Source organism: Pleurodeles waltl, chromosome 2_2 (genome assembly GCF_031143425.1).
Source record: "Pleurodeles waltl isolate 20211129_DDA chromosome 2_2, aPleWal1.hap1.20221129, whole genome shotgun sequence".
Classification (NCBI taxonomy): Eukaryota; Metazoa; Chordata; class Amphibia; order Caudata; family Salamandridae; genus Pleurodeles; species Pleurodeles waltl.
In genome coordinates this window covers 209,150,670-209,165,382 of record NC_090439.1, presented here as the reverse complement: position 1 = coordinate 209,165,382, position 14,713 = coordinate 209,150,670, and the positions used below count along the sequence as shown (strand labels likewise).

The 14,713-nt window shown below is 41.5% G+C and overlaps 1 protein-coding gene across 7 annotated transcripts in view; it reads left to right on the top strand.

Moving 5' to 3' along the window:
* The window catches only part of TRIO (trio Rho guanine nucleotide exchange factor), a 3,522,386-nt gene that overhangs the window by 213,727 nt on the left and 3,293,946 nt on the right, over positions 1-14,713 (top strand). For all 7 annotated transcript variants that reach the window (XR_011200906.1, XM_069219639.1, XM_069219640.1 and 4 more), the window contains exon 5: positions 7,256-7,768. Coding sequence is in view for 6 of the 7 variants with exons in the window: in XM_069219639.1 (XP_069075740.1) it covers positions 7,256-7,768 (513 nt within the window). In the remaining variant the exon portion in view is untranslated. The remainder of the gene's footprint in view (positions 1-7,255; positions 7,769-14,713) is intronic.

The following is a 14,713-nucleotide window of genomic DNA, read 5'->3' as shown; positions in this document are numbered from 1 at the left end:
TATTTTGGTCCCAGGTTGACTCCACCCTAGAATTCTTTTTAAAAAGACACAGACACTGCTAAAGTGATGGATGCCTTACAAAACAGAGTTTTTTTTTTGCATACCATAATACAGGGGTGGGTATAAACCAACCATTTCCTATGATCACTTAACTTTGCAGCAGTATCAAACCTCATACACCTACTCCAGAGGATTTTTCAGAGGAACATATAGAGGAAACCACTGCAAGGCAAGGGGAAAAAACACCAACACTTGTGTTTCACCCTCCATAACCAAACATTGACTACCTCCACATTCCCCCTCCGCATTCCACTCCAGTAGGGGGGAGTGTCTTCAATTTTGCCACCAACAGTGGACTGACAAAACCTCAGACCTATGGGTACTATCCATTATCCAACATGGTTATTGTCTAGAGCTGACATCAGCATCTCCAAACATTCCACCTCGCAAACACAAATGTTAGCAGACCATCTTGAACTTTTAAACAAAGAGGTTCAATCCCTACTGTCAAAACAAGCCATAAAAAAGTTCCTATACAATACCAAGGAACAGAAGTGTACTCACCCTACTTCCTAATTCCCAAAAAGGAGAGCACTCAGATCTCAGACCCCTAAATCAATATATTATCTCCGAAAAGTTTCACATGGGCACACTTCAGGATGTGATTCCGTTACTGCAAAAAGGCAACTTCATGACCGCTTTAGATCTGAAAGACACCTACTTTCAATTCCAATTCATCCTGCACACCAATAATATCTAAGGTTTGTAGTGGCAGGACAACATCAGTTCAGAGTTCTACCTTTCGGGGTCAGAACCGCTTTGAGTATTCACCAAGTGTCTAGCAGGAGTTGCAGCACATCCAACAAGACAACAAATACATGTATTCCCTTACTTGGACAATTGGCTGATGAAAGCCAACACTTTAAGTCAGTGTCAGACTCGCACTCAAATCACAATAAACCTTCTCCAGAAATTAGGGCTTACAATAAACTTTAAAAAACATACAGCCTCTACAGATTCAACCGTATCTGGGAGCTATACTCAATACACAGTTGGGCTTTGCTTACCCCAATCCAGCACGTGTTCACAGTTTTTGATAAATAATCTCTTCAGTACACCTTGATCAAATGTACACAGTCAAAACATTGATGTGACTTCTAGGAATGATGTCATCCTGCATTGCTATGGTACCTCATGCCAGACTTCATATGCGTCCCCTACAACAATGTCTCTCTAGCCAATGGTTGCAAACTCAGTGTCATCTTCAGGATCTAGTGTTGGTAGATCATCCAGTCTGTCTCCTATGGTGGAATCCCACCGACCTGCTTAAAGGACGGACTTTTCAAGACCCAGTTCCCCAAATAATTCTGACCTCAGATGCTTCCCTTACAGGATGGGGGAGCTCATCTCAATCTCGCAGTGCAGGTATCCTGGGACCCCACTCACCAGACCATGCACATCAGGGTTTTGGACCTTCAGGCAGCCTTTCTAACCCTAAAGGCTTTTATGCCTCACTAAATGCACACATCTGTCTTGATCCACACAGACAACATGACAGCAATGTATTATTTACAAAAACAGAGGGGGACACATTCTCTCCAGTTGTCTCAGCTAGCACAAACCATCTGGAGGTGGGCTCAACATCACCACATTCATCTTATGGCAGAATATCTCCCAGGCACAAACAACGTCTTTGCAGACCTGCTGAGCAGGACAAATCAACAAGTCCACGAATGGGAACTCCACCCAGTAGTCCTTCAAAAGTACTTCTAAAAGTGGGGAACACCTCAAATAGATCTATTTGCCACAGCAGAAAACTCAAAATTCCCAAACTTTGCATACAGGTACCCACACCCCAATACCCTATGGATCAACTGGTCAGGGATATTTGCTTACGCTTTTCCACCTCTCCCACTCATTCCATTTGTTGTGAAAAAACTCAAACTTCTCTCAAAATTATCCTAGTAGCACCCACGTGGGCTTGCCAGCCGTGGTTTACAACTCAGCTGATTCTCTCCCCAGTACCTCGTGAGAAACTCCCCAACAGACTGGATCCTCTCACACAAAATCTCCATCAAATAAGGCACCCAGATTCCAGTTAACCCAACCTTAAAATATGCCTCCTGAAGTCCTAGAGTTTGGTTACCTTCAGTTACCTGCAGAGTGTATGGCTATTTTAAAACTGGCACGTAGGCCAACAACTAGAGCCTGCTTTGCAGCAAAACGGATACGTTTTGTCTATTACTCTCACTCTAAACACATTGATCCATTAACACCATCAGTGCAAGACGTTCTGTTATTTGCTTCACCTGCAAAAAGCAAATCTTGCTTGCACATCAATACGACTACACCTAGCCACAATTGCAGCATATTTACAAAACAGACAACATACTTCATTATTCAAAATACCAGTCATTAAAGTTTTTATGGAAGGAGTTAAGAGTAATCCCACCAAAGCTACCCGAAGTGCCTTCCTGGAATCTTAATATTGTGCTCACTAGGCTCATGGGCCCTCCATTTGAGCCTCTTCACTCATGCCCTATACAATTTCTTTGTTACAAAGTGGTTTTCTTAGTTGCTTTTACATCCCTAAGATGTGTTAGTAAGCTACATGCCTTAATATTAGAGGGGCCATTGTTTCAGATACATAAGGATAAACTAGTTCTGCTTACAAACCCTAAGTTTCTACCCAAAGTTGTGTCACAATTCCACATTTAATCAAACTATTGAGTTACCCATTTTCTTTCCACAACCAGACTCTGTGGCAGAAAGAGCACTCCACACAGATGTTAAAAGAGCTCGCATGTATTATTATATTGACAGAACTAAAGAGTTCAGAAAAACGGAACAGCTTTTTGTGGCTTTTTCAGTACCTCATAAAGGAAATCCTATTACAAAAAATAGCATAGCTAGATGGATTGCAAAGTGTACACAAATATGTTACGCTTAAGCAAATAGACAGTTAACATTTATTCCTAAAGCTCATTCCCCGAAAGGTGCCACAATGGCATTCTTAGGGAATATCCCCTTAGCTGGCATTTGCAAAGCAGCTAATTGGTCTACGCCACACACATTTACAAAACATTACTGCGTAGATGTTCAGGCTTGTCAGCAAGCCAATGTAGGACGGGCTAGCCTAAAAACACTTTCAGCCAACTGCAACTCCCACAGGCTAGCCACCGCATTTATTTGGGAGGACTGCTTTACAGTCTATGCACAGCATGGGTATCTACAGCCATCAAATGGGAAATGTTACATACCAGTAGACATCTGTTCATGGCATGTAGTGCTGTAGATTCACATGTGCCCTCCCTCCTCCCCGGAAGCCTGTGACAGTTTCTGTTAGTTTGTACTTGTATAGTTGTATATATTTCCTTATTCTCGCATGGATGTACTCTTCTCTACACAATATCTCTCACCCGCCTGCGGCAAAACAATCTAACAAAGAACTCATTGCCCATGCGCATTAGCACGGAGCCCGTGACTCGAAAAACATTCAAGAAGAAAAACAAGTTGCAGTACCCCTAGCCCAACACTAGATAGCAGGATAATGCACATCATGTGAAACTACAGCACTACATGCCACGAACAGATGTCTACCGGTAAGTAACATTTTTCTTCCATTGCCACCATAAGGTGCGCCCTGGATGCTGCTGATAATTATCTAGTGAGGTTTACACCTCAATCTTCCTACGGAGGCTTTTGTGATTATGTATCTCCGGCTTCAAACCAGAGAAGCAACAGCACCTCTATGGTCTACCATTGGACTGGGAGAGCCTTTTTGGTCCACAAGAAGACCAAATGCTTAAAAAGATCTAGAAAGATACTGGCATATCCAAAAATATGGGGGCTCCAAAGACACCACCTTCCAGGGGCACCTTTCAGAGGCAACAGTACAGGAGTGCAACAAAGACCAACTCCCCAGAACAGTAACAGTCATATCAATGCCAGTACCTTTCCTTTAATCCACAAGCAGGCAGCGGATACACGTTGTTCTTACAGGGGTAACTCCAAACAGAAGCAGAGGTAGACGTGCACCATGCCACAAAGCATTGACTTTCAATGCATTCCAACTGACCATACTACACCTGTTAGGGGAAGACTACAATGGTTTCTTTGCCATTGGAAAGATATTACTGGATTCTATACAATATAGAACAGGAGTATTGCCTAGAATGTCTTACAACCCGACCAAACTTTCCACCCCTTTCACATCCTAAGTGCAGAGCACCTTGAGCTTCTCCAAGCGAAGAAACACGCGCTGTAGGTCAAAGGGGCCATAGAGCTGATGCCCTACCACCACCAGGGCAAAGGGGGTTTGCTCTGTGTATGTTCTAATCTCCCAAAAGGACAGCTATTTTAGGACCAATTGTTGATCCCAGTGCCCTCAACAGATGTATATTAACAAAACATTTTTATATGGCCACTTGTCAAGATGTTATCTGGTGCTGCAGCATGGCAACTTCTTGACTACTATGGATCTGAAGTATGCCTACTTTTAAATACCCAGCTCATCAGTGCTACCTCCACTTCGCGGTAAGTGGACAACACTACCAGTTTAAGGTGCTATGTTACCACCGCTTCATGGGTGTTCACAAAATGCCTAGCAGTTGTAGAACCTGTCTCAAGAAAGGAGGCATACATGTCATCCCTTATCTAGACGACTGGCTGATAAGAGCACAGGCAGTGTCTAGCACACACTCAAACTGCATCTCCTTCCTCCTGAGGTTGGGATTTACAATAAATGCCACCAAGTCACACCTCCAGCCCCTACAAGTTCAGCTTTTCCTAGTGTCAAGTCTAAACTCTGTCACTGGTGAGGCTTAAACCAATCAGTAAAGAGTGATAACTTTCCTGGAGATAGTACCTCTTTTCAGCCAAATAATCTTCTTCCAGTCTGAACAGTGAGGTATCTCTTAGGAATGATGACTTCTTGAATAGCTATATTTCCCCATGTCAGATTGCTCTTGCGCCCATTGCAGGATTGTCTTGTGAAACAATAATCACAAACAGAAAGTAATCTTTAAGATCTAGTGCTGGGAAGGGGCAGTACTTCTTTCATCCTGCAGTGGAGGAAATGCAAAGATTTGCTGTATGGCAGGCCCCTTGCATACCCAATTCCACAAGTGATTATCACCACAGACACCTTTCTTTCTGGGTGCTGGGGATGCATCTCCACACCATGACAGTTGAGGATCTATGGAAAACTCAGCAACAAGGTTTCACATGAACTACCTAGAGCTTCTTGCCAACCACTTAGCAGTGACAGCTTTCTTTCAAAACATTTGGGGTGAAGTGGTACTCATGAAAAACATGATTTAAATGTATTATTTGCAGAAGTAGTGTCACTCACTTGCCACACCTGTCAGCACTGGCACAAAATATTTTGAATAAGGCAGTTCACCAACAGATACACCTCCTTGCTGAGTACTTCCCGGGAGGGGATAAAGAATTTGCAGACCTGCTCAGCAGGGTGCATCAACAAGTCCACGAGTGGGAGCTCCATCCACAAGTCCTACTCCCCTACTTTCTGGTGAAAGTACTGGTGGTTCGTTCAATTAGACCTATTTGTCACTCACAAAAATGCAAAATGTGCATGGGTCAGATACAGAATTCAGGTTTGTCCCTGTCAGACTTGTTAACTTCTCTGAAATGAAAGTCAAAAATAGTCAATGGACAAGGCAGCAGACTGTTTCAGAGATGAATTCCACTGCATTTGATAGCCATCAGTCGATGTTTCAGTGAAACCCTTGACTTTTGCCAGTAAAGCTCTGATTGGGAGAAATTGAAAATGTTCACCCCAGGAAGATCCATTGTCAGACAGATAATTTTGGCCCCTTGCCCACTAAAGATTTCTACCTTCGATTTTAGTCAATATTTTGGAGCTCTGTTTCCTCTAGAAGGGCAAGGCTGAAAACTGTAGTCAAAGAGGGCTCCACAAGGCTGAATATCTTCTCCCTGATGCCCAGCTGAAATGGATTTGCTGCTATGGAAAAGCTCCAAGTGAACAACCTCTATCTTTGTCCAACCTGCATCTCACCTTTTTTGGATTAACTTGGCAGATTTGTCCTGGTCTTTTGTTGGTTGGTTGTTGGTTACAAAAAGTATTGGGAAAAAGCTGGTCTCTCCCAGGAAAGTGCATGTGTTATATTTTAATTCTGGAGGATTTAAGGACCCTTGTGCCATCTCGAGTTTTCAGTCCAGTAACTTATTAGTAACCCACCCCCCAAACCCACTACCATTGAAACACTGTGCCCAGCTTACTATCTACTGCTTGGTATACATTTTCAATATTACTTTCAACCTATAGGTTTTCTGGTTTTCTTTTCATGCCATTGCGTTAATTACCGACAGCACCCTCTGATGTACATGCCAAGGTAAGTTTTGTTGTTGTTGTTTTTTTAAGCTTACAACTTAGTTTTGGCTCTTCTCTGTTGAATAGAAAATTGAGAGCATGATAATTATTGCATTGTGTCCAATAGATGTTTAATTGTTCCACAATTACCCAAACGATGACAACAATATTTTTCAAAGTACGGGTATTAAACTTGATGTTTAACAGTTTGAACACGATTTACTTGTTTTTTCAGCATCTAGATTGTCATACTGTGCATTATTCCACCATGTAATGGTTGGGTCCTGAATTTTATCTATCATTTTAAAAATGTTTTCCTTTTTTTTCTTACAAAATTAAACAAACCTGTTTTTAAATTCATCCTTCTTGATTGGGCAAAACAAACTAGTTCTCAGCAGATCTAAACTCTATTTCAGCATAGTTTTCCCACGATATAAATGCACACACTCCAAATGTGGATGCATCTGAATTTAGCCACATTAATAATTTTACTTTCCTAAATGTTTGCCCACCATCACCACTAGTTTTGTTTTTGCAGCTTCTCACATTTTGATTCCCGTGAATTGTGCTTCTTTCAAGTGACTGGGAATTTTGTAAGGTGCTGGTGACTTGTAAAACATACATTTTCAATGGTCCTTTTTAACTTCAGTTTTTCACTAGTTTTCCACCATTATTCGTACAAAAATGTGGCAATTAGTCTCAGCATGAACATTTTGGTTATTGAACAGCGAAATAATTAGCTGTTCTTTTAAGTAAGTTGGCAGTAGCAGCAATGCACTGTTTCTTAATGAGCATTTCATACACTCAAGGGGAAAGGTGGTATTTTTTTTTACTTGACATTTTGCACTCATCATGGAAACATACTACATTAACATATAATGTTAACATTCTCGTTTGCAGACCACCATGGTGTCTTTAGAAGGCCTTGCCAAAGTAGTTGACCCTTCTCAGCTTACTCCTGAGTTTGAAGGAAGTTTGGAGTACGACCACGAGGAATGGATTGAAATCAGAGTAGCCTTTGAGGACTTTATAAGCAATGCAACCGACATGTTGTCCAGACTGGAGGACTTGCAAGAGATCCTTGCAAAGAAGGAGTTACCTCAGGACCTTGAAGGGGCACGGAATATGATTGAGGAACACTCGCAGCTCAAGAAGAAGGTAATTAAAGCTCCTATTGAGGATCTTGACTTAGAAGGTCAGAAGCTATTGCAGCGAATACAGAGCAGTGAAAGTTTTCCCAAAAAGAATTCTGGAACTGGAAATGCTGACTTACAGAACCTCTTGCCCAAGGTTTCCGCTATGTTGGACAGGCTGCACTCCACTCGACAGCATCTGCATCAGATGTGGCAAATGCGAAAGTTGAAACTAGACCAATGTTTCCAGCTCAGACTTTTTGAGCAAGATGCTGAGAAGGTAAGCAATGAACCTGAATACATTCTCACTTTGCATTACATATTGTGTCAAAGTGTAATGTTTTTTTTATTTATTTAACAAATAACTTGATCTTTGGTTAGTAATTGCAAAAGCAATACATTTGATTGTGTGATGTATGCTTTTTCGTCCTCCACACCACCACTGATCCTTCACATTGTTTATTTTTTCCCTTATCCATTACTATTATTTATTGTGTAATTGTTTTTCTCCCCTGGATTGTAACTAAGGTACAGTGCTAGAAATGCTGCTTCTTAATTCCAGAAATCACACGCTAACAACAAATACAATTTTCATGTTCGCTGCATTGTCAAAGTTTTACACAAATATTTTCTGATGGGAGTTGGAGATGTGTACAGTCTTGATAAAAAAATGTTTGTGCTTTCAAGCATGACAAAATCATTAATAGTTTCAGTGGTTTTCTGAAAAAGGTTTCAAAGTTAAAATAGTTCCTCTCTTTGAGGAACCTTTTTGACCTACAAACATTTTTAATTGTATGGCCAGCCTCATGTAATTAAAACGTAATAACACTTGTATGTATACTTTGATAGATGGGTTTGGGACAGTCATTTCATCCACTGTTCTGTTCATCTGTCAGTCAAGTTTAGCTTCTGCCCACCACAGCATCCCACATGGGTCACTGGGTTTGCCCACTTAAGCCATTGGATGTCTTGCACTGCAGGTGATGGTATTTTTCCTGATCACAGGTGCACAACTCCTTGAAAAGTAGTTCCTTTCAGCAACTGCGCTGGTAGTCCAGTTCTTCACTTTTGTTATATTTTTACTGCACATTGCGCCTTATTTTGTGGCCACCTGCTGCAGCGCTTTTTTTTTTTTTTTTTCTTTGGAAGCATATGTATACCATCTTTATACTGGGGCACATTTGCTTTTTTACTTTCACCTTTTAATTTTGTATTCCATATGCCTGTAGGAAAAAGAAATACTTTGAAAAGCTCATTGCAGGTTTGTGAGGCCCAGTCTGTTGAATCTCCCAGTGCTTGTTTGAAGCATTACCATCGTTTTTAGCTTGATGCATATTTTTGCTAAAAAAAAGTCCCAGCAGTGACATGTCACAGCGAATGTGCTATAATTTGCCATTTCTTGCCGCATAATTGTTTCATAGCTGCTTCATAGTTTTATCCTGTCGTGTCATCAAACCAGTATCCATGAAGAAAATATTTTTTTCTGACTGTTAATCATCCTCCTTGAGAGACACACATTTAATTCTGGATGGGAAGTTGTTTATTCTTCTTTTAGTCGATATACCATTGTGATTTCTTTTTGGCAGCCTCATTGAGATGAGTTCACTTGTTTTTAATGTACTACTGTGTAAATCCAGAAGCTAAGGTTGATTCTATGTCAGGACAGGAGGCTCAGATTATGCTTTCTTTCCCTTTATTTATTTATTACTCAGCAACCTTACACATAAACAGAAAACTAGAACTCCCAAGAGTTTTTTGAGTGAACACTCCAACAGCCATAGAGAGGATCCCATATATAAGCAGTGTCAAGAAAAAGCACTTCTTCTTTCTTCGCTGCTCAGCAGCCATATAAGTGCTTTTCCTTTATACTTCATCATCTGATTTGTTTCTGTTTGGTACTGATTTATTTCCTGTATTTCTTTATTTAGGAAATTGCTGGGGTAACCAATGTCTGTTTCCTCCTTGTTCTGCCTTGACTCTATTATTGAGCTCTTTTCATGCCCGTGCGGGCTGTTTCCTAGACAGTCGTGGCCACATGTTGTGATTCAGCTTTGCTGAATACACATTGGACCCAGTAGAGAGTGTTCACCTACTGCTGCAAATTACTCAAACTGAGCTTGCATCTGCGCAAGACGCTGTGGCAGGACGGGCCCCTTAGAGGGCATGTGAGTCATGTGCCTTCTGTCAGGGGAGAGCATGCTGCTCTCATTCTTTCCATTCCCCAAATTCCTCAGTGTGCAGCTCCGGGTCGAGGGCCTTCCCAGACGGTGGCGCCAAGAAGCCCAGATGGGAAGATGGGGGTAAACTATTTGCCTAGTATCAAACAATTTGAGACCCCTTTACAGGTCAAGTACATTACAGTTAGGTCAAGTAGATTACTCAAGTTACTCGACCTCCAGGTCTAGTACCATTTTTATGATTTTTCAAGGCTTGCCTGTCATTGTTAATTATGGTGTGGCATGGCTTGTGCCTGTATAGTATGATATGGTGTGATTGGTCAATGCATAGTATAGTATGGTATGGCCTGGCATTGTACGCTATAGAATAGAATGGCCTGCCATTGTATGGTATCTTATGGCTTGTAATGTTACAGTATGTTATGGTATGATGATGCCTGTCATTGTATAGTATGGTATTGTATCACTTTTCATTCTATAGTATGGAGTGGCTTGACATTGTGTTGTATAGTATGGTATGGCCTGTCATTGTAGAGAATGGTATGATATGGCCTGTCATTGTATGGTATGACCTGTCATTGTATAGTATGGTATGGCTTGGCTTGTGATAGTTTATTATATTGCTTGCTTGCCATTGTATACTATGGTATGGTATAGCCTGTCATTGTATAGTAGGGTACGATATTGCCTGTCGTATGGTATAGTATGATATAGCCTGTGGTATGGTATGGGCTGTCATTGTATGATATGGTATGACCTGCCATTGTTTTGTATAGTATGGTTTGGCCTGTCATCATATAGTATGGTTTGGTGTGTTATGGTATTGTTGTGTAGCCATTTTAGTTATAGCTCCATGCACGTTATTTTAGCACACTAGGCCTGCCGCTGTGCACTTTAACCTAGATATATTTTATTCAGCTTTATTATTTTAACAATAGCCACATTTGCAGTCTTGTTTTATTTATCTCTATCTATCTGTTCTTTGCCTAGGCCAGCACTGCGTCCTTAAACAAGACATTTCCTTCACTCTGTGCTTCTCTCAAGGCTGCAGTAAGATAGGTTGCCGGTAAACGTGGTAACACTTTGTCTCTGGTATTCATAGAAACATACACATCCTTATTATAAAAACTCTTCACTGCCCGATTCCAGCCAGATGACCACGACTGTATGCTGATTGCTGAAGGCTTTGCTACAGCTGCTTATGCAGACTCCAGGACTCTTGCTCAGGTATGAGGGATGTCTTCTTCCCAGGGGAACATGAAGGGCAGAACTAGAGGTTAACATGCTGTGCTCTAACATAGCCTCTGTAGGAATTAGTTTAATGAATCTAGTGACAACATGGTAGCGGTATTTTATGCTTCACTCTCCTTGTCACAATTTTAATCCTGTCATGCTTCATTGTCCTGGTTATTGCAGTACATACTTTATTAACTAAGATGCAGTTGCTTCATTAAAACCTTATTGAAACATCTACTGCCTCTGACTGTCGTATGTGTGAGACTAATGTAACTGAGAGAAACGGATGAGATCTGAGTGACAATGATTTCCCTGAGGAGTCAATTGTGTCATGCGCTCGGCTGCCCAATCATCCCTGCTCTTGGGTGGAGATGAGGCACTGCTAGTTAGCCTGAGCAAAACCCAGATTAGGCCGACAGGTGTCACCTGTAGTGGGTTAGACTCAGTCCCTCACACTGCAGGCGATTCTGCCGCTCAAATCCAGTAGTCCCATTAGAATAATGAGAGCCTATGCGACATGGCGCTGCCAACGTTTGGTCAGGCTCTAATTTTCAGGTCCTCCTGAGTATCTCTGTCTCCCTACATACAAAGACACCTCAGTACTATATATGGAGACATTTGTGGTATTGAGGATTTCCTCCTCAGCTAAGTAGGGGGTAGCTAACTAACACTGTAGGTTGTTCAAGCTTGAGCTCTAAAAGGATAATCCCCATTTGGTGTGCTTATCTCTAAACAAAACTTACCATTCATTATGGTGAATCCACAACAGGTAGCTATTGCAGTCAATATGCGACCACCCCTTACTGCATATTTACTGGCACATGGCCTAATGGCCTAGGGGGGTCCAGTCACAGATGTTGTTGAGGCTCACCCAGCCTATAGAACAGAACTTTTGTATTCTTGGGTCACATTTCCAGCAGCTGTTGGGAACACCAATACATTTTATCACTATACACCTGCAAACGTACCTGCACAATACAGAGCATATGCATATCTAGAGATAACCCTATCTTATCAAGAACATAATAATTGGTTTGATGGTGCCCTACCCCACACCATTTTACACATTAGATTAGGTCCTCTAAGTAATGATGGTCCTACCTGGCCTTCATTGGCCACTTATACACCTCACCCTGCTGCAGCGAACTTAACGATAGCTGAAGTCCGCCGCCTATATGCTGATCTGACGGCAATATATAGATGATCATTACAGTTTGTAATGCAAACATTGAATACAAACCCAGCATGTGCTGCAACAGCGCAACCACATGCAGTAACACCAGGCGTAAATCCTACGACTGTACATTCGATCATGGTGAAGTTACCTGCCAAACAAGAAGAAATTCTGTTTTGGTTAGCTCATAAAAAAATAAACTCGCTGGAAGCAGTTTTTTCTCATACGGGACCTCAGGATAAACACAGAATACCAACTATGTGCTTGCTATTTGGGATGGTTCCCACTGTAGATAACTGTAATACCTGGGGCACAGTATTTGCCATGCTCTATACTACCGCACACAGTACACCGACACTTGGCAACTTACTAGACGTGTTGGAAAAAATTCAAAATGAATACGGGGCTACCCGGGCCCTGGACTTGGGGATGCAACTAATGGGCAACTTTACCATGGTATCCTCAATTATATTAAGTAACTTTAAAGGGGAAACAGTTGCACTAGCGGTGCGCATGCGGCTCTAGGACGTTCCTCCTCTGGATCAAGAACGTGAGCTGCCAAAGATTATCACAGAGACCTACTCTAGCATTGGTCGAGATAGTCTGGGGGCCTGACCTACAAAACCACAATTTCAAGGTAAATCTATTAATGATTCTACCCAGCAAGCTCCTGAGGGTACTAAGAAACGCTGGGATAAAAAACAACAAACACCTAAAAAAGAAAGGGGAGAATTTCCGCATACAGAGACCCCACAAAAAAGATATAATCTCAGAAATAGAGATAATATAAAAACACCTGACCGATATCAATATAATGATACACTCCAATCTTGTTCCTTTCAGGACTCACCAGAAAAATGCAGTGAGAGGTGGGCGGTCAGAGTAAAGAACTGAGTGTGTAAAACCGAGACAGGAATCGCAACGCTCAACAGAAGTTTCTGTGCAAAAAGAAGAGAAACTTCCCCAACAAAAACCTCTATTCAAAAAGAAAAAAGTGTCAGCAGTTGCAGTTCGACGTGCCACTCAAGAAGAGGGCTCTATTAAAGAACAAGAAGTGGGCATTAGCGCTTTTAGACAGCGCAGCAGCTGTCACAATAGTTCGCCGGAATCTTCTAGAGTATCTGGAGGTGAAAGCAACGGATGACTTCCTACAAGTAGAAACTGCAGCCATGCATGTCTCCACACCTGATAGGGTGTATAAAATAACGTTACAGTTAGGAGACATAGAGTGCACAATAGACGCAATCTTTTGGGACCACGTTGTAAACATATGATATTGTATTGGCCAAAAGGGATTGGACACCTGAATTTATCTGTACCTGCCCATATGGGGAAGATGTTACTAAACCTTCTTTCTCTCCCCTTGTTTCTGAGGCGCTCGCAGAATCCTACGCCATCTCTAGGGCATTGACGCAGGCACCCGCGTTATATCGCAACCACGTAGGATGGGATAAAGATTCCCCCTATCATGTAATCCCTATTAAAAAATCAACCCCAACCTCAACCCCAATATCCAATAAAACATGATGCAAAAGCACCTGTGAGGGAATTCCTTACACAACTGGAGTACCAGGGTGTAATCAAACCCTGTGTCTCACCAATGAATAATCCCTTATTCCCAGTAGCTAAACCGGACCATTCATACAGAATAGTTTTAGACTACAGACATTTGAATAGTCATACATGTACATGCGCTATACAGAATTCACATAGCACAGCACTCATGAACAACATAGTGCGTAAAAAATAAAAAACATTGGACATTTCCATTGGTTTATTCTGCCAAAATATAGTGCCAGAGAGTAGAGATTTAACAAGTTTCAGTGCACTATGCTCCCAGAAAAAAATCTGTAATTTACCCCAGTGGTTCAAGAACAGTCCAGGACTGTTCGCGGCTCGTGTGACTTTAATATTGCACGACATTGACTCTGAAGCATTGTCCTATGTAGATGATATTTATCTCACGGGTGATGAATTGCTGCAACATTTAAGAGGGGTAGCCCGCAATGTTGTGAGATTTGCTGAGTGCGATTACAAATTCAATTAAAAAAAAAAAAGCCTTCCTAGCATCCTCTTTTAGGGATGTGAGCTATCAAGTGAAGGAAAGACCCTACTGCCACAATTCTTGGAACAATGCAGAAAGTTACAACCTTCAAATACAATTAAAAATAAACTCCAATTCCTATTTGGTTTCTTGAATTTTGGCAGAATTTACATTCCAGATTACGCATCACGCATAAAACCTTTATTTGACTTCATACGTCCTGACTTTTCAAGTATATTTTGGACAGTCGAGAACACACACATTCTTAGAGCTTTGCAAACAGACATGCTTGCAGCACAACACCTACACACAAGGGACAACAAAAAAAATCGGGTCGTCAGTTATTGCTGGTGCCATTGGTTTCACCTATGTAACTTTCAATGAAGGTGAGACAGTCCTGATTGCATGCAAATCACATTTGTATTCAGCAGCAGAATGCTTTGCTCCCATTGAGAAAATTCTCTCTGCTGTTTAGATGACAGTCATTAAAGAAAGACCTCTAGCCCAAGGCAAACACATTATTGTTGTCTCTCCAATCCTAGCCCTTGAGGCTGTTACTAAAGCTAGCATGCCAAATGCTAAGGCATAAGATCC